Source organism: Pelophylax lessonae, assembly GCF_965119305.1.
Source record: "Pelophylax lessonae genome assembly, chromosome: 13".
Taxonomy (NCBI): domain Eukaryota; kingdom Metazoa; phylum Chordata; class Amphibia; order Anura; family Ranidae; genus Pelophylax; species Pelophylax lessonae.
Window position 1 is genome coordinate 159,369,463 of NC_138780.1, and position 21,547 is coordinate 159,391,009.

At 41.6% G+C, this 21,547-nt stretch overlaps 1 protein-coding gene across 7 annotated transcripts in view; it reads right to left on the minus strand.

The window, feature by feature from the left end:
* KLC1 (kinesin light chain 1) overlaps window positions 1-21,547 on the minus strand; it is a 144,502-nt gene that overhangs the window by 7,972 nt on the left and 114,983 nt on the right. For 6 of the 7 annotated variants that reach the window (XM_082275554.1, XM_082275555.1, XM_082275551.1 and 3 more), the window contains exons 14-15: window positions 16,299-16,429; window positions 6,456-6,522 (exon numbers count right to left, since the gene is read on the minus strand). In XM_082275554.1, the coding sequence (XP_082131680.1) occupies window positions 6,456-6,522; window positions 16,299-16,429 (198 nt within the window). The remainder of the gene's footprint in view (window positions 1-6,455; window positions 6,523-16,298; window positions 16,430-21,547) is intronic. The other variant, XM_082275557.1, reaches the window with a different exon arrangement.

The window sequence follows — 21,547 nt, forward strand, 5'->3', positions numbered from 1 at the left end:
ATGCGCGGCTAGAGGAGCAGAAGAATTATCTACACTATCTGAGCACGCAGGGTGCGTGGACGCAGACCCAAAAGGGCAACTCGCATCTGCGGCGGCCGAATCAGATTCAGGATCTGAAGAGACCAATGAAGCAGGTGAAGGCGGGGGACACTTTTTGCTAACCCGTTTTTCCAGGACCAAATCCACCTTGGACACTAAGGACTCCAGGCCCGGCCGTCCTCAGAGGGGATCAGGTGGGGAAATGTACTACAGCGGTTCAATTAGTGAAGAGGGGGTCCAACCATCCCAGGGAGGGGCCCACATCCACATCCAGGGGTAGAGGGGGGACAGCTACTTACCATACCAGGAACAGGGTGGGCACCGCTCCTGACAGACCACCGCTTCATCGGAGCGGGGGGCTGTCGGCCAGGAGGAACGCTGCGGCTCAGGCCAAGGCTAGGTCGTATGCGCCCTAGCAAGACGTAGGCTCCCTCACAGGCCAGCCTCAATCCAGTGGGGCTATGTCGCAGCTGACTTAGCGCGGAACTGAGGTCTTCGTCCGTTTGCTGGCCAGACTGGGGGGACCCTCTGGATCTATATTATCCAGTCCGTCGCCCAGTCTGGCAGTTGATTGTAGATTCTCACTGGAACAAAATAATAAAGATAGGAAAAATTCAATTTAAAAAGAAAAAATTGCCAGGACCACAGATCTCAGCAAAGAACTAGGTCCTTACTCTAGGCAGAGAAAAACTGAGTGCCTATAACAGAGTGGGTGTATACCCCCTGGGACTGCCCCATAGGCTTAGTCAAGCTTTTTCCTGCCTAGTGTCCTACTCCTGTAGGGGGCAGTATAACCCAAAGGTCAAAAAGATAAGGAAATGTGTCCAACAAAAAGAGAAAAAAAAAAAAAAAAAGAATGGCAACGACCACATAAACTTAAAATTTCCTATTCCTTCCCTCTATCCAAAACAAAACCATTTGGACTGGAATTCCACATTGAAATCTTAGTTGACCAGTTTGTTAATACATGAAGGCCTTCAATAAAGCAAAATTTAACCATCTGTCAGAAACCACCCATCTCTGGTCTAACTACGATAAACTACTGAAACAGGTTACAATACACTTGTCTGATCTTTATATATGTCAAAATTAAGCATTTATACTTCAAGTAGAATATGTGACAATATGTGCACATTAAAAAGGATAGGACAATGACAAGTTATCATGTTAGCAACATTTAGAACGCCAAGTGTGGCAAAAGGTTAGGTAAAAGTGAGTTAAGTGTGTCAGTTAATACACAATGAACAAACATCACAGACAGAATGAAAACACAATCTACTTTTAATTAACAGGCTGATAAACTAATCTGATACATATCTAAAATGTTTTAATTCTGGGGTAGGTCTACCCTTGACAGCTGGCAGTGATTGTATTTAAGATAAAATGAAAAATGTATCTTTGGAGGGTAACTGCTAACTTTATGATGGCACCTAGGGATCAGCAAAACACTGATCACAGTACACTGTGTCTGGCTCAATTCCTAACACTTCAATTCTTCAAGTTCTTGCAGCACAAGAACTTGAAGAATGTTTTCAAACAGGGACACTTGGAGTGTGTATTGTCTCTCTATGACTGTATGGGTTTCTTCTAAGTGCTGGACTCCACATTAAGTGGCTTTGAGGGTAGGGCTAATGATAACATGCTAGCATTATATACACTATACTGTCAAAAGTATTAGGACGCCTGCCTTTACACGTACACATGAACTTTAACCGCTTAAAGACCAGCGGCCTCAGATATACTGCGGCAACCTGGATCTCCTACGCAAACTGCGCGCCCGCTCTCTAGCCTTGCAGCTAAGCAATGGGTCCGGAAGCCACGATGGCGGCCAGGAACCCGGCAATCGCTGCAGGGACTGACAGAAGGCGGTGTGCCTTTGTAAACACGACACACCGCTCATCTGTCACTAATTGAAACAGGGCTCCTGTGTTCCTGTTATTTCAGAACACAGGAGCCCCCGTTTCAATCCACCAAGTCTGGTCCCCACACAGTTAAAATCACCCCCTAGGTACACATTTAACCCTTTATTCGCCCCTGGTGTTAACCTCTTCCCTGCCAGTGTCATTATTACAGTAACAGTGCATATATTTTTAGCACCGATTACTGTAGTAATGTCACTGGTTCCCCCCAAAAGTGTCAAAAACGTCAGTTAGGGGTCCGCCGCCATTACTAGTAAAAAATAAATAATAAAAATGACAAATCTTTCCCCTTAGTTTGTAGACGCAATAACTTTTGCGCAAACCAATCAAAATACACTTTTTGGGATTTTTTTTACCAAAAATATGGGGCAAAATACAAATTGGCCAAAAATGATGAAAAAATTTTATTTTTACATTTTTTTATTGGGAATGTTACCGCATAATCCAAAAAAACCACAGAGGTGATCAAATACCACCAAAAGAAAGCCCACTTTGTGGGGGGGGGGGGGGGGGGGGGGGGAAGGACCACGTCGCATGACCGCGCAGTTGTCAGTTAAAGTAACGCAGTGCCGAATCGCAAAAAAACTGCCTGGTCATTAAGGGGGCAAATCCTTCTGGTCCAGAAGTGGTTAAACCCACTGATATAGGTTTACCTATAGGTAAGCCTATAATAACAAGGCTTATCTATAGGTACTGTAAATATCTCCTAAACATGTACCGTTTAGGATGCCTTTGTCTTACAGGGGTTTTTTTTTTTCTTTTTTGAGTTTACAACCTCTTTAATGGCATCCCTTTGCAGCTATAACAGCTTCAACTCTTCTGGGAAGGTTGTCCACAAGGTTTAGGAGTGTGTCTATGGGAATGTTTGACTATTCTTCCAGAAGTGCATTTGTGAGGTCAGGCACTGATGTTGGAGAGAAGGCCTGGCTCGCAGTCTCCGCTCTAATTCATCCCAAAAATGTTCTTATCAGGTTAAGGTCAGGACTCTGTGCAGGCCAGTTAAGTTCCTCCACCCCAAACTCGCTCATCCATGTATTTTTTGGACCTAGTTTCCCCAAACTTTGTCCACATAGTTGGGAGCATGAAATTGTCTTGGTATGCTGACGCCTTAAGAATTCCCTTCACTGGAACTAAGGGGCCAAGCCCAACCCCTGAAAAACAACCCCTCACCATAATCCCCCCTTCGCCAAATGATTTCAACCAGTGCACAAAACAAGGTCCATAAAGTCAAGGTTGAGCAAGTTGGAGGAACTTGAATGGCCTGCACAGTCTCCTGACCTCAGCCCGATAGAACACCTTTGGGATGAATTAGAGCGGAGACTGGGAGCCAGGCTTTCTTGTCCAACATCGGTGCCTGACCTCACAAATGCACTTCTGGAAGAATGGTCAAACATTCCCATAGACACACTCCTAAACCTTGTGGACAGCTTTCCCAGAAGAGCAGAAGCTGTTACAGCTGTAAAGGGTGGGGCAACTCAATATTGATCCCTATGGACTAAGACTGGGATGCCAATAAAGTTCATGTGCGTGTAAAGGTAGGTGTCCCAATACTTTTAACAATATAGTGTGTATATATAACATTTCAGAAGTTACAAAAAACAGATGTTCAAGGTTTTTTCAAAGTAACAAGCAAAATTTTAAAGCTATATGCCAGGCACAAAAAAATTAATTTAAATATGTTCCTTAAAGTGGTTGTAAACCTCAGTCATGAAATCTGAACAAAGCACATATCTGTAGTGTTTACTTGTCTCTCTCCAAAGCTCCAAGTGTCTAGATAAATTTGTAACAGGGAGGATTGCTCAGCACACAGCTTGTCTATTCTGAACATAGCTCAGTATCCTTCCTTCGTTCCTGTGCCGTGTGAAGGGGGGAGGGGGGTGTCCCTTTCCTTCAATCAGCTCTCACACAGTTTACAAGAGTTCTAACTGCAGCTGTCTGCCCCCTCCTCTGTGATACTGACAGATGGAAAAGGATTTTATCACAATTCTGCACTTTTGAAGGGATGTAGAGAAGCGAAGACTGCAGATAAACAAGTAAAACGTACGTAGTAGGATTTGTTTCATCTTTGTGCATCACCTGGGGCTATTCATTTCCCCGAGTATATGAGAGGGTTTACAACCACTTTAATAGCCACAAAGATTATATATCCAGTTTTGTGCATGTTAAATGCCTTTTCAAACCTAGATATTAGTGTGTAAAAGTAGCGGTGACATCATTACTGTGCTGTAGAGCAGCAGACCCACCCACTACAGGCTACCTCTGCAGGAAACTACAGGGGGGTAGTAGACACAGGAACTGGTATTGTTCCTCTCTCTCTCTCTCTGTGACCCTGGAAATAGGAAGCAACGAGTATTTTGTCACTTCTGGTTCCGCCTCCTTGTTTACCTGGCTGTTCGTGGGCAGGAAAGCAGCCGATCAGACCCATCTGTGTCTGATAAACTGCATTGGAGGCCAGGAGAGATTTGGGGTCTAATAGACCTCAGATATCTCCATAAAGAGGACCTGTCACAAGGGATGTTGTTCATCCCTTGTGATCGCAATAAAGTGAATCCACAAAAAAATAAAAAAAAACTGAAAAAAAAGATTTTTAAAAAATAAATAAAGCCACGTTCCCCCGTGCTTGCGCGCAAATGTCCCGCATGCATATGTAAACGGAGATCGAACCACACGTGAGGTATAGTCACGAACGTCAGAGTGAAAAGCAATAATTCTAGCACCAGGCCTCCTGTGCATCTCTAATCTGGTAACCCGTAAAGGCGTTTAAAGCGTTGCCTATGCAGAAGTTTGTTGCCATTCCACAGGCAGCCACAATTTTAAAGCATGATATTTTAGCTATCAATTTACTCAGCGTAACATCTTTAACATAAAAAAGAAAAAATATATATAGGTATTATATGGTGTTTGTGTGCAATCAAATTCATTAAAGTGTATTCTTGCAAAAAAAAAAAAAAAAACTGCTGCGCAAATACAGTGTCACATAAAAAATGCAACACCCATTATTTTATTCTATAGGTCCTCTGCTAAAAATGTTATATTAAATGTTTCGGGGTTCCAAGTAATTTTTTAGCATAAAAAAAAAAAAATTTGTAGGAGTGTAGTGTCAGAATTGACCAGGATGGCAAGTTGTTAAAAGAATTCCTGTGACTTGCCAGTCATTGCTGCTCTTTCTCCTTGTGAATGGGTGACTGGTCTTGTATCCATCTACTCCTGTAGTTTTCTGTAGGCAGAAAGCTATGTGGAGCACTGACATGAGGTCACTGCTACTTTTAAAAAGGTAGTATAAGAGTATGCAAAGATTTTTGGTGTATACAAACTAAAAGTGACTGTAAAGTCTTATCTCTTTAAAACAAACATGTTATACATGTTTATATATACTCTGTGCAGTTGTTTTTTCACAGAGTGGCCCAGACTCTCCTCTTCATGCCAGTTCACACTAATACGACTTGGTCAGCCTGGCAAGTCGTGCACTGTCGCGGTCATTGAGTAGTACAGGACCCGTTCTAATAGGAGCGACACAAGTCGCTCCGACTTAGAAAAAGGGTCGTGTAGTACTTCAGGGCGACCTGGAGGCGACTTGCATTGACATTCATTTTATGAAGTCCGTGCAAGTTGCGCCGAAGTCTCGCTGCACGCGACTTCACAGGTCGCCCCCTATGTCAGAGCGACCTAGTGTGAACCGGCACTTAGGGTCTCCTGGCTCCTCCCTTCTGTTGGGTGCCCCCACAGCAAAGAGCTTGCTATGGGGGCACCTGAGCAGAGCTGCAGCTTTGTGTGTCCATTCAGACACAGAGCTGCCGTTCAGCCCAGCCCCCCTCTCTCTCCTGATTGGCTTTAATTTACAGCCGTGGGAGCCAATGGCGCTGCTGCTGTGTCTCAGCCACTCAGGAGGGAGAGTCCTGGGTGTCCAAAGGACTCGTGGGTATCACTGGACAGAGATGGGGCTCAGGTAAGTATTAGGGTTGCTGGGGAAGCTGCTACACAAAGAAGGCTTTTTCTCTTAATGCATAGAATACATTAAGAAAAAAAAAACCTTCTGCCTTTACAACTCCTTGAATTTATGCCATGTCAGGCTATTGAGGATAATATGTAATAAAAGAATAGTAATTTATGTACCTGGAATTTAGGTTTAATAGGTTATAAACAAAGTACTTCAGAAAATACAGCTGTGTTATATTGATTTAAATAAAATATAACGTCTTTTCTTTTTTAAGTATTTTGTGTGCACACAATGAATTTACATGTTGAGAAACATCTTTAAAAGAACGTTTTTGTGCCTGCAGTCTAGCTTTAAAAAAAGGTAACTTCGGTATACATGTCATTCTATGCATATAAATGTGCAAAAACTACCTTTTCTAACAAGGCGGTATACCCCTTTCTGTGGGAGAAACTGGCACTGACTTCAGTCCTGTCCTTTGACTAATAAATACAGTGATGTCTACATCGCTACACACATACTAGTACTAAATGAAGATGTAAGAACATGATGGGGCATCTTACTTGCATATGGTCCTCAGCAGCCTTGCCACCCGTGTTAAGAACATTCAGAGAACTGGCACGCTTCATGCTGCAACCAGGACAGTGGACATGCAAGGACAAACCAACCAATGAGAATCACAGCAATCAATACAAGACATACTCCTCCTCCTATGCACAGTTCTGTTCCATCAGTGCTGGTCTCCGAAGAATTTGCAACTTTCCAGTAGAATGGGTGCAACATTCCCTCAACAATAAAGTGGACTCATCTTGCCCAAACCTTTAAGGAAAACCTAGTGTGTAATGAAGCTTTTATTTCATTTGGCAACATGGTAGGGGCTGTTTCTACTTTAATATTAAAATAATACCTCCATTGGGCCATTCAGCAAAAGAAAGGTAATAGGCAAAAACCGGTAAAACGGTCTAGTATTAATTTGTGGGAAAACAGAACTGTGACATTGATAGGTCCACCCAAAACCCAAAATTCCACAATTTTGGAAATTAACTGTTATATTGAATCATCTTCTATCCATTGAAGGCTTTGCTCATAAATCAACTGTCAGCTTTGAGTAGACTTTCCAATTAAATTTTATGGTGATAAGTCCACTTTATGCATCTATCCTAGACTGACTGCATTTTTAAGGAGCTGTAGAGATGACTGTGGCACATAGCACAATGCTCAACAGCAATGACAACGGTCACAATGGTGATCTATGGATTGCTACACACTCATCGTTTTGACTGCAAATGCATATTTCAACTAAAGCTGGCCATATGAAATACAATTTTCTTTTTTTTTAATCTACCTTCAACTATGTAGTGCAAGGTAAACAAGCAAAAAATTGGGGGAGCAAACCCTGAACATGTATATCTAAAGCCGGTGCAGCTATGGACCAAGCAACATGTATATTAAAAAAGAATAGCGCAACCATGCAAAAGAAATGACAAATAAAAGGTTGGAGAGGCTGGATTCACCCCTTTTCTATGGATAGTGTAGGACCCACTGATAATGGGTACTTTGACGCAGTGGTGGGCTTGAGCACGATATGGCCATATGGTGGGACCAAATCCCCATTTTTATTTATGGATTGTCTCCATATTTAATAGTCATTTCTTTTGCATGGTTGCGCTATTCTTTTTTAATATATATGTAGTGCAAGGGCCTGCCTGATTTCATACAAATTGAAAGTGTTTAGGTTTGACCTAATTTTATATGGTTTTTGGTAAATCTAAAAAAAAAAAAAAATTTGTACAAGAAAATTGTATCCTGTATGGCCAACCATAATCTTTAAGGGTGATGAAGAGCAGCGGAATGTGTTTACAGATTACATTCACATATCTGTGCTTTCAGTTCACTGAATGAACGGGATCACACAGTACATGGATGCAACTGAAATGTTCACATTATGCTCAGACCTTTCAGTAGAACCATTACACTTCACTTAGATGCCACAGAATTCTGAGCTGGAATAGGACTTGTAATGTCCCAGCTATTACCAGTGGGCCAATTTAGTATCCAGCCAATGAATAGAATCCCATGACATCATTATGGCTCACAAAATGGCAGTCTACTGTAGATGAATTCTGACCTTCTGGCTGCAATAGGTGACATAACCTCTGCTCTTTGACTTAAAGTGGGAGTAAACTCCCTTGCATGACTTTCACCTACAGGTAAGCCTATAGTAAAGGCTTACCTATAGGTACAGTAAATTTCCCCTAAATGTGCACAGTTTAGGAGTTATTTACTTTTGATGCATTTGGTGACGACACAGGCACATGTGCTCTGAAGGAACGGCATACCAGAGTCCTGTGCCGTGAATGGTGACATCAGCGCAGTTCCTGGCGAAGATGTAAGTGCCTTCAGCGGTGACTGCATGCTGCTGAAGGGCTTCGTTCTAAGGTAAATTACACATAATGTGCTAGTATGCGAAGCATACTTGCATGTTCTGGCTTTACCTCGCAGGTTGCAAAAAATAAAAACACACAGCGGTTTACGACCTCTAACAATGTCTATTCAAAATTGATATATTATGGCTTTACTTTGCAGGAAAAAAAACCAACAGCAGCAGTTTACTACTGCTTTAAACTCTCAACAGGCCCATCCAACAATATATACATTTTCAAATAGACCTATTGTTAAAGCGGTAGTATACCGATGTGCGTTCTTTTTTTGAACCTGCAAGTTAAAACCATAATGTGCTAGTATGCATCGCATACTAGCAAATTATGTGAAACTTACCTTAGAAGGAAGCCTTCTAGCAGCGAGCTGTCACCGCTGACAGGGCTTCCATCTTCACCCAGTCTTCCTTCCAGGTTCCCTGACTCTGGCTGTGCGAATGGTCGGAGTCATGACGACATCACTTCCACGCATGTGCGCAGGGGCCGCCGTTTGCGGCATAGGACTCTGAACGGCCCGGTGGTTGTTCCTTCAGAGCGCATGCACCGGTGACATCCCCGCCTGCTGTTACAGTATCTACTAAACAGTGCATGCTTTGGAGATATATGCAGTACCTATAGGCAAGCTTTACTATAGGCTTACCTATAGGTACAAATTATGCATGGGAGTTTACTCCCACTTTAGGCATAGCCATCTTCAGAGCAATCAGCAGGTTCCAGGGCTGTCATACTGATCCTTGCTGTACTACCTAATGGGTCAATGATTTAAAACAAGCACACAGCCAGTGGATTCTGGAAAGTTTGAACCTGCATTCTCAATGTTTCTTCCAGCTGAACAAACCACTAGGTCAGTGGTCTCCAAACTGTGGCCCAGGGGCCATATGTGGCCCTTTGCTTACCTTTATCTGGCCCTAGAGGCACTATTACTCCCACTGATGCCAATGATGGGGCACCATTCATCCCAGTAACACCAACAATGGAGCGTTATTCCTACCAATAACGCCAGCAATGGGATACTATTCCTCCAACTGATATCATCAATAGGGCACTATTCCCCCCCCCCCCTATTAAAACCAATGATGGGGTATTGCTTACTCCCATTGACAGCATGGCATTTCTACTCCCACCAGCCAGTCCGGCCCCCCTAAGGCTTGAGGGATACTGGCCCTTTGTTTAGAAAGTTTGGAGACACCTGCACTAGGTAGTGGAGAGCATCATAAAAGCTTTAGAGCCGGCACCTTTACAAGCAATGCACAAATAGCAACTTCCATATTCACCTGGAGTAACAGGCAATACACCACAGTCAGCTCTACAACTCCCCTTCCTATGAATCTTTAAGTCCTTTTCAAACCAGAGTTTGATTTTCCTGAACTTTCAACCAAATGTAAAGCAATCAGTAGACATCACAACACAAAAAGCAATAGAAAAATGACAAATATTAAACTGGTGAAGGGCACTGGGTTCTCATCCACTGCTCCCTGGGCTCACAAGCTGTCACAGACATTAGATGATCAGCAGCAGTTAGGGAATGGCTTGACCAACCAGAAGTCCTTACTGAACATGACAAATACCCAATGATTGAGAAAGGAGTAGACAAAAGGTTTCCTAAGAGCACAATTTAATAGTTACTTGACTATTAAATGTCAAAAGTTCTGGACTTGACTCTGCAACTACAGCACTGTGCAAAAGTCTTAGGCTGGTGTGAAAAAAAAATGCTAAACATTTAGAAAGCTTTTAAAAATAAAAGTGTAAATAGTTTTTTTTATCAATTAACAAAATAGAAAGTAAACAGAAAAGAAATCCAAATTAAATCAAAGTTTGGCGTGACCAACCTTTGCCTTCAAAATATCAGTCCAGAGCACCTGCTGCCATCTTTCTGCATCCCAGTTTCTCTGTGTTTGTGAATAGTTGAGTTGCTTAGCCTTGTTTCCATGTACTATGCATGAAAACAGGAACTGGGGTGCAGAAAATGGCAGCAGGTGCTCTGAACTGATGAGTCTAAAAGGGGAGGAGTGTGAACTGATTTGGTTTTGAAAGCAAAGGGTGGTCACACCAAATATTTGGATATTTTGATTTGGATTTCTCTCCTGTTCATTTACTTTCCATTTTGTTAAAAATAAACTAATAACACTTCTATTTCTAAAATCATTCTTAACCACTTGCCTACTGGGCACTTAAACCCCCTCCCTACCCAGGCAAATTCTCAGCATTCAGCGCTGTAGCACTTTGAATGACAATTGCACAGTCATGCAACACTGTACCCAAATTAAATTTGTCATTTTTTTCAAATAAATGAAGCTTTCTTTTGGTGGTATTTAATCACTACTGGGGTTTTTTTTTTCTGCTGAACAAAAGACAAAATTTTGAAGGAAAAAAAAAAAGAAAAGGTTTTATAGTTTGTTATAATATTTTGCAAACAGGTAATTTTTCTACTTCATTGATGTGTGCTGATAGGCACTGACAGGCTGCACTGATGGGCACATAAGGCGGCACTGATGGGCACTGATAAGGCGCAACTGAAGCGCACTAATAGGTGGCACTCATGGGAACTGATGGGCACTAATAGGTGGCACTCATGGGCAATGATAGGCAATGGTAGGGGACACTGATGGGGCACTGGCAGGTGGCACAGATGACCCTCTCCTCTTCGAGATCTCCCGCTGCTGTTTACATCATGTGATCAGCTGTCATTGGATGACAGCTGATCACATGGTAAAGAGCCAGGACCGGTCCCTTACTCGCATCTGTGATTAACCAAGTCTCATGGACTCGCTGATCACAGAGCAAGCCGCACACACTCCGTAGGGAGCGTGCAGGCAGCTCATACACGGGAGGACGTACATGAACGCACTCCCAGCAATTAAGGTCCGCACTGTAACCGTCTTTCGGCTATAGCACGGACGGGAAGTGGTTAACCTACAGCGTTTTTTTCACACCTACCAAAAACTTTTGCACAGTACTGTAGCTGTACCAAGATGTATTGCATGCTGGGGAGGTCCTATGCCATAAAAGAAGGCATAAAAGGTGGCATTGGCCTGACCTCACACAATTATAAATGTCTTGTTTTCTTAAATGCTTATTTTTATTAGATATGCATGTAGATGAAAAAAATATTAAAGTGCCTTTTGTGTCTACTTGTATTAAGTCACTGACTAAAAGTATCGAAGCAAGAAGGCCAGCATGACCCTAGTTAACTAAGATTTATTTTTATATTAGGAGGGCACAGCAATGGCAGCCTCTATGTTTCTCTCGTGAAAGGTTTCCTGAAAGCAGCAATAACACATTAAAATTTTATGGAGGAGTTAAACAATGAACATATGCTTCAGCTGGCACAAGTGGAAGATAATTGGAAAGAGAACCTTCTAGAAGGCTTCTTTGATATCGCCAATCCCAAGGCCAAATGCACCATACAAAGCATACAAGGGCAGTAAATGTACTTCCCAGCTGAGTCCAGTTACAGTAAGAAGGCATGAGGAGTTCTCGTTGGACAAGCATAGTCTAACATCTTTGTCTATCCTTAGTAAATACAGCACAGCGGGGTGAGCACAAGGACTAGGATTTGCTATCCATATTTATGCAGCCTGTGATCTTGGTTAATCATTAGCTTGAAGCAGCCAGAACATACACATAGCACATATTCACATCAAGAGCAGGAATAAGAGCAAGGACCGTGCATACTGATGGCCTGTGTGTACAATCATTTGAACAGACACATTCAACATTTGACCTGGTAGAAATAACATTGATAAAAACAGACAGTGCTTTAACAATATAAATAAAAATTAAAAGTCAAACAAAAAAACGTAAATTGTGGTAAAACATAGGAACATTTATTCATCAACAAGAGATCCATATAAAGAACGAATGATTTCATTAGAATTTCTCTATATATTAGATTTTGTCCAGCAAATAGTAAATCAATGTAAAATATTTGATCTACAGAGTGACTTTTAAAAGCAGAATTCATTTACCCGTTTCCCTCCTGCAGGGTAGCTCATTTTCTTGACAAAACAGATTATTATTCCCTTTTACATCACAGATGAACTATCAGATTAAATCTATCCCAGACACATCAAAACAAAAGTTCTGCAAAGTCCTACAGTTTGTTTTCTTCAGAAAGCAGCCACAGCACACAAAATACAAAAAAATGTCACCTGCCAGCATGTTGTAGAAAAGGACATTTGCTCTCTGTGTGGAAGCAGTGATCTCTCTGCACAGGTCCAACCCTCTGCTAGGTCAGAGCTAGAGCTCTCCAATTAGCAAAGCTCATGATTCCTGCTGATTAATCGCTTGCCGACCATATACTGTAAATATACGGCGGCAAGTCGGCTCTCCTGTGCAGAATCAGGTGACCCTGCACGTCCGAGTCTGGGGCGCATGTGATTGGACACAATGGGAGCCAATACAATCGTTCAGGAGAGAAGCAGATCGGCGCACTACCCATGAAAACAAGGCAGATCGCCATTCTTTGAAAAAGGAGGGTAGTGATCCGGTGTTCCTGCAAGAACACGGATCTCTGCCTTTCTGATAGTGCAAGCACCTTCCCCACAGTTAACCCTTTGATCACCCCTGTTAACCCATTCACAGCCAGTGTCATTCGTGCAGTGACCATGCATATTTTTAGCATTGATCACTGTATTAGTGTCACTGGTCCCCAAAAGTGTCCGATTACTCTGCGGCAATGTCGCAGTCACACTATAAAAGTCCCTGATCGCCACTATTACTAGTAAAAAAATAAAAATTCCATAAATATATCCCATAGTTTGTAGACACTTTTGCGCAAAACAATCAATATATGCTTATTAGTGTGTTTGTTTTTTAACAAAAATATGTAGCAGAATACATATTGGGCTAAATTGATGAAGAAATTTGATTTTTTTTATAGCACAAAGTAAAAAATATATTTTTTTTTTCTTTCAAAATTATCAGTTTGTTTATAGCACAAAAAATAAAAACCGCAGATGTGATCAAATACCACCCGAAGAAAGCTCCATTTGTGAGGGAAAAAAAGGACAAATTTTATTTGGGTATAGTGTTGCACTACCACGCTATTGTCAGTTAAAGGAACGCAGTGCCGTATCGTAAAAATGGCCTGGTCAAGAAGAGGGGGGGGGGGGGATAAACCTTCTGGAGATGAAGGGGTTATAGAGAGCTCTAGCTGTGCCTTAGAAGAGGCCATGTCAGGCCTCTGCAAAAAGATCACTGCTTGCACACAGAGAGCAAGGGCCCTTATGCTGATAGGGAAAAAAGCTTTCTACTCATGCAGTGGTTACTTTATAAATAAAAACTAAAACTTTGCTTGCCTTTTATTTTGACTGGTGCACCTAAAATGTTTTTAAAGTGAAAACTCAGTTGGGATTTAAATGAAACCTTTCCTGAGGCAAACAAGGATACTTCCATTAATGATTCTCATTCTGCAAATGCTTGTTACCTGACTAATTCTGCCCCTTCCTGACTCCTGGCTTCAATAATCTGAGTCAAACCAGAATATGTATGTAGATACTTCTGATCCTGATCAGTTTAGGAGTACAGTACCGGTATGTAGCATTTCAGTAGTTCAGAAATGGAAGCACCTGTATATCTCTTTGGAAAAAGCTTAAAAACAAGCCTGCACTGATCTCCATAGCTTCTTGTACTGTGAAATAATTAATTCTCAAAGATCCACATAGATTCCAAAAAAACTCTAGTTTTTTCAACAGCTTGGAAACCCCTTCTGTATCTTTACCATAAGAGGACTGACAAGCTGCCAAGATTCTTTAGCAATAAAAAGAGGATAAGAGCAAAAATGTCAGTGCCTCTGTGAACTTTGAAGATTAATTTCTCCACAATGCCTATAGCTACAAAGTTGAATGGAAGCTTGATTTAAAGTGCTTTTACTGATAGTTCAAAGTTTGTAAATACTTTAGTTTGCATAGTATAGGCACAGGTTTACTTTAACAGATCCATGCTGGATAAACACAAAACTCTTGGACTGGCATGGAGCATTCCTTTAGAGAAACCAAACAGTGACAGATCCGCATGTAGATAGGTAGATAGTTAAGTAATTAAACCCAGTAAAAATAAAACACACCACACAGGCCAAAGTATTTAAGCCTGGACCCAAGATTTGTCTAGTGCCTTTGCAAAGCATCAAACGGAAAAAAAAAAAAAAGAAAAAAAAACTGGATCTGATTTAAAAACCCACAGAAATCAACGAAGCCCTGGAGCAGAAAAAAAAGCCAACTGCAGCAATCTGGTTCTGCCAACTGGGTTTCGTTCCAATAAAGGACTACTGATGGTCCTAGATGGTGGTTAGGTCTTGCTGCATAAAAATGCTATCTCAATAATGAGGTTTTTATTTCCACTTTTTTTTTTTTTTTAATAAAAGGCTATAACTTCAGCCAAAACTGCCCCTTGAAATCACTGACGTAAACACCACTACCCCAGTGATCTCCACATTGCTTCCAGTTTCTGTGCTGAGAGGCTGGCCTGATGCACTGTGAATGCAGGTGGTCAACCACTAAGTACGGATGCCATTCAGAGAACGCTTTGCATTTTCTGCAAGAATGTAAAGCATTTTCCGATTGGACGAGGTGGAGCGGCAGGGCAGTGACATTACACAATTTTAACAAATACAGCTATTTACAAAATGTAACATTAATGCAGCTGTGACAATTTTTTCAATGTTGATCATATACTCCACATGACCTTAAGGGTTTTCCGCACTGTCATTAGTGTGGAAACATAGGATGGCTTTGATGGAGTACTAGGCCCAGTACATGAATGTTAGATTTAAAGCTGTATTCCAGGTATTGCAATTTTTTCAGTTAACTTGGGCCAGCTTGGGACCAATATCTGTACGAGTTATACTTGCATGATCCCCACGAAAGCTAGGAATTACTGTAGTAGGCACAGCTACTACAGGGACAATCACCTGTTCCGAACCGCAGGTAATTACTCCATGTGCAAATACATGTGGTCAGATGGGGCCGCTTTCAGCCTATCATTCTTTTGCATAGGCTGAACGGCCACAGCTCTTCCCATGTGTCATCCACTGTATGTCCCTAATCGTATGTGCTAACAGGTGCAATACACCTCCATACTTGCCTCAGTAATTACATTTCTAATGAACCAGCATTAGTGTTTAACTCTACGTTTTAAGCTATGGCAGTTCCTATTCAGAATATTAAAATCTTTCACGAAAGTCATTTAGAAATACAATATACAAATGTATTTACTACTTAAAAAAAATATATTCACGGATTCTCGAAAATGTACATGTCATCTTGATCTACAATATATCTTTTGAGGTAAGTGCAGTCATTTTAGCAACTAAGTTCAAACCTAAACACCCGAAAACACCAACTCCAGGGGTCACATTTTATACATTAGGACTGGGCTATGACATAAATAGTATTCATTAGCTGTCATGTTCCTTTGAGCATTCACCCAAGAATTTGAAATTCCCCCTATAAATGGGAATGATCAATCAGCTTCCCCCCCAACTACGAAAAATGCAGGCACAGCCGGAGTCTCTGAAATGCTTTTCTCAGGTCTCTAGTAAACCCAGATATGGTATTCCCTAGACTTGGTTGCATTTCACAGACAGTTCTGTCTGCAGTTTCCACTTGGCACCAAAAAATGTAAACATTTCCTACTGGATATCATTAGGAAACAAGTAATAAATACTATTTGGTAACACTTATTAGTCACAAACAGGGAGTTGTGCTTTCAGGATTCCATGCTTTCCTGTTAAATATACAGTGTAATATATATATATATATATATATATATATATGAACCGACCTTAGCTGTAGTGGTACAAATATACAAATTAATAGGATTAAGAATCTTCTTTAACGTTTCCTGTTGCTTTGTGATCCCTTATTTATGTCATAAACAGTCTTAGGAAATGGACTACTTCACCACAGTTCTAAACTACAGGCAGCACAAGCTGGGACACCAGAGGCCCTCCTAGAAATGGATAATTACCCTGGATTCTTTGGTTCACCATCTCGTGAACTGCCTCCTTTCAGCTTCCTGACCAGCTTCTCACTGCTGCGTCTTATGGAAGCACGGAGTTTGCTAAAGGACCCGCTGCGTTTTAAAGATCCAGTGCCGTCCTAAAACAGAAGGTTAACAGGGCATAAATATTTGTTCTGATATAGAATACAAGTAGTGCTGTGTAGCCAAACCACCATAACCAGCTTATGCAAGCTACTTTGACCCATGTCAAAAGAATCCGGTAGGTACCAGAATAGCAATAGCGCCCATCTACCCACAAACCTGTCTGGAAAAAAAGTGTACACTATTATGTGTATGGTTGTATCACCCAATAATGTAAATCAATAGACTTACAAACATCCCCTGTCCAACTTATCTTATAGTACAGAAAAATCCAATACAGGCAGTTTTTTTTTTCTTTTATTAAAGGAGGATAGCCTGTTGGTTCTTTTTCTCTGATCTAACAGTAACCAGACACATACAAAATCATGTCATTCTAACAGTGGATAGCAAGTGGAGCTCCAGGCAAACGTATGAGGCAAACCATTTGATCAATTTTGTTTTTTGTGGTCTTCGAGGATGGGGTACGTGCTCAGAATTTCACCCTTGAGGCAATGTTCTTTTTTAATCTAATGAGCAGGATGGCGATGGATGCCATAGGAGGTTACAAAACCTCAACAGTGAATAATAGTATTAACTATACTTAATCGGTGTACTTGGCTGTTTAGCTGGAGTTCCACTTTAATCCTGACTTCTCAACCAGTGATGTGATTGGGTTAACATTATTTATTGGCTGTTAGGTTTCAGTTGTAAAATGAAGGGACATTAAAACATAACCTTATTTTAAATAATTCTGTTTACAACCATCCAGATTGGTTTTGGTGCACATAACAGGGAAACACAGTATAAAGGTTACACTGACAGCCATGCAATGGCGGCATATCCTCTATCCAACTTCTCCTCATAGGACCCACATTGTATCTTGTCTGTTTAAAGGCTTCCCAGCTCTTTCACACGGCCGCTCCGTATGTCCGTATATAACCCCATCCGTTTGCAGGTGATATACGGACATAATGCATGTCAATGGGATTGCGGATGTCAGCAGATGACCATCCGCTGACATCCGATTTGTGTCCTTTCAGTTCTGTTCCATTTTTTGGAACGAACAGAACCCTATTTTTCTTCCGTTTAAAAAATGGAACGGATGCAAAATCGGATGTCAGCGGTGTCATCCGCAATCCCCATAGACATACATTATGTCCGTATATCATCTGCAAACGGATGGGATGATATGCGGACATTCGGACCAGATGACAAGTCGGAGCGGCGGTGTGAAAGAGCCCTTAGAGTGGACCTATACCCACATGTTAGCATAGTTATTTAAGTCTTGCTGGGATGGATAAAGCTTAAGCTGCATTCACACCTGTCACTTTTTTGCGCTTTGTTGTGCATTTTGTTACAGCATTTTCATGCATGTTAGGGCTCAGCCATTTTTGTATTAGCCAAAGGAGAACAGTATCTGTGACATCACTGGTTGCTGTGTGCGAGACGACATATTAGCATGGAAATGCGCATAGTGCATACTTTCGCAGACACACCCATGCTAATTTTTGGGACTCAAAATGCTGCAATCTGCCTAACTTGAGCTACAAAAGAAGCCCCTGAACTTGTTTGACTACGGGAGTTTGCACACTCAGGTGTAAACAGGCACCATAGAGAGCTACTGATTTTTTTTAAAGCCTGAGTGTTTTATAGCTTCAAGATTCAAGCTACAAAATGCTCAGTGGTGAAAGCAACCTTAAAATCATTACCTTTCTTAAAGAAAAACGTGCGTTTCAGTGCTGCCTACATGTATGGTGTAAGCCGATGCTAAAGAGTTCACACTGTCTTATCTTTTCCACCTGGAAAAGTGACTAGGTCTTCACAGATCTGGACAGCACTGGAAGAGGAGTGGTGCAGCATGTTCTCCAGGACTTGTGTTACTTCCCAATTATTCACTTGAGAAAGGCAGTTAATAATGTTGCTTTTTGCTAGCACTTGAGTACAGGTCAACTTTAATGCGTCTGACACCAAATTCCAAATACAGTAATCCCCCGCTCCATCGCGGTTCAGTTTTTGCGGTCCCGGTAATTCGCGGGTTTTTTTGTAATGTTATTTTACTATATAAATCATTAAAAATGAAATATTTTTGTGTTTTCCATAGCTCTTGCTATGTCTCTTAGTATCTTTTATGTGTTTAAATAAGTTTCTATTGTTTTAAAAGTGTGTTTAAAGACCTTAAAATGCTTCTACACGTACAGTGACAGTAAAATAAACATGCCTACAATGCATTTTAATAGGGTTTTTCTATTTCGCGGAATTTCACTTTTCGCGGCTGGGTCCGGAACGTAACCCCCGCAATGGAGGGGGGTTTACTGTAGTGCACCAGAGTCTTAATATGATTAGAATACACCCAAAAAATGCCATTGTTCATGACTAATGGGTTGAAAACATACCACATCCATATACCTTGTTATTGCAACCCTTATAGCTCCTCCTATGTTTAGACAAGTTGTATATTATTCTAACCTAAATGTGAATCCCCTAGATCAGTGAGGCTGGGGTCAGTATTAACTGCTCAGTGTCTATGCCTTTAAAAGAGGTCTACAATCGCAGCTTCAAAGTGAAAAATCCCCTTAAGGAGGGATTTGTGTTAACCAGCAATGGTCCCCGTTACCCCACTCCAGACACCTACCAATCAGATGTTAGAATAAACCTGTCACGAGGGAAAAACATGGATGTTACCATTGCTTGCCACTTTCTCCCAAAAGATGGCAGTTTCCTGGCTGCCATGCCAACATATTTGCTTCAATACTCCCACCAAGAATGCAGATAAGGACTACAGACTTTTTCAGTATCTACTTGTTAACGACTCAGAGTTCTAAAGGAACAGGCATAACAGTCAGGTAACTACTTTCAGAAGGTGGTCATTTTTTGCAGCTCTACAGACAGCCACCCAGTGATCTCTTTTGTTTTTTTACAACTGTAGTTGCATTGCACTGAAATAAATACAGATACTGCTAGAGATCGTCCCAAAAGGCTGTAGAAAAATCTGCACTCCATGTACCCAAGCAAGTAACCCACACTGTTTAGCACAAGACCCTCCACAATGGCGCTGGCAAGTTTAGGATTACGTCAGTCAGTCTACACCACCATATTCTTGGAGCCATTGTGAAGAGATTCAAAAAGGTATAGGAAAACCCATGCATAATTAGAAAACCCTGTCATCCAATTAGGGAACCAACAGGTACACTTAAAAAGTCACTGAGATTGTACTTTCACTGAGAACATGAGAATGCTAAACAGTTAGGCCCCTTTCACACTGGCGGAGTCAATCAGTGGATCCGCCTTCACAGCAGTGGATCTCCATTCATCTGTTTTTGGCGGATAGGACCGGATGTTGGTGGGTGTCAAACACATGTCCCTTGACATCTGCCACTCCATAAAGAGCAATGGATGGTCCAATCAGGTCCAATTGAAAAGCTGACACGTGGACCCAAATTGGTCAGTCAGTGTGAAAGGGGCCTTAAACAACTCACCAGCTGTGATTTTTTTTGGACACATTACCTACAGGATATTGGGATTCATACAGAGGAGCCAATACATTGCAGTTAATTTATTACAGGTTCTAAATATGTCCATTTTTCAAAGTGACTATAACTCAGTGAATAAGCTTATGCTATGCCCCAATCAATTTTCCAATCATGTGCAGGCAAAATCCATTTTTTCTATTTTCCTCAATACATGTGAATGAGCATTCTTTGCAAAGTGATTTACTAATCGAAGTGAAAATTCAATTTGCAAAGTAATCATGCTGTACACCTTTGGTAAATCAACCTAATTGTAGAAGCCCTTATTTAGTTTAGCTTGATTTATACATTTGCAAAGGCTCAGTTTCATTACTTATGAAATTACAAGAGAACATGTTCTGGAAGTAATGTGGAGCCTGCCACAGCTGATGACCTGAAAATGCCATTTGTCTGGCTGTCTGTGGCTTCAATACTAAAGGCCCGTACACACGTACCGATCGTCGGCATACAAACGTCGGTGGACGAAGGATCTGCCGATTGTACGCGTGTTAGTATGGTGCCTCCGACAGATGTCTGCGCACAATCCGCGGACAAAAGTCTTTCGTGCAAACATGAAAATATTTGTATGCCGACACCAGAACGGACGATTGTTCGCCTGTCAGTACACAATTCGGCCGACAGACCGCAGATTTGCAAGACTGGGCATGCTCAGAAAATAGAAAACACAGGGAAAGTTAACCATTACATGACATCACTTCTGCAGTCGGCGGACAAAATTCTTGTGCTGTCCTTGTGCTGTCTTTGCACTTTTCAGCAGACACCGACATCCCGGGGAGAAAAGAGGAACATTTGTATGCCGACCATCGGTACGTGTGTACGGGGCTTAATAGTCAGTGATCCAGAACAACCAGGCAGGAAGAGAAGTCACAGTTAAGTCAGGACATGTGTTCTGCCTGTCTCTGACTCAGGGACTTCCAAAGTATTACAGGCAGATGTTTTTTTAAAAGAAAGTCTGTAATGGCTGGCTGCATATAATGGTCCATACAGATCTTCCATAGTTTGATTATATATGGGCCTTGCTCAGAAATTTCCTTTACCCAGACATGTATATTAGTATATTTTTCTTTTTGTTTGTTCACTTGTTCCCAGGGAGAGGATTTAGAATTTCATTCTGTCATGATTGATTGTAAATTTCTATCTTAACCGTCTAAGTGTCCATTCACACTACCGCGACTTGTCAGGCGACTTGTCAGCCTGACAAGTCGCGGTCCCTCGCGGTGCTACAGGACCTGTTCTAATAGGAGCGACACAAGTCGCTCCGACTTAGAAAAAGGGTCCTGTACTACTTCGGGGCGACCTCGGAGCGACTTGCATAGACATTCATCATATGAAGTCCGTGCAAGTCGCGCCGAAGTCGCGGTGCACAGGACTTCACAGGTCGCCCCCGAAGTCGGAGCGACCTAGTGTGAACCGGCACTTAAGGTGAAGGATTTGGTATGTTTTTAAAAATCTGAAAGGAAAGGAGCAAACAGGGATTTTAAAAAAAGGGAGTAAAGAAATAAAATGTTTTGTTGCCTGCTATAGATTAAAGAAGCGTTTTGTGATCAGATTTGCTTCTATTTGCTACAGTAGTCCCCAACATTCAGTGAAGAAACCCCAAGACTCCTT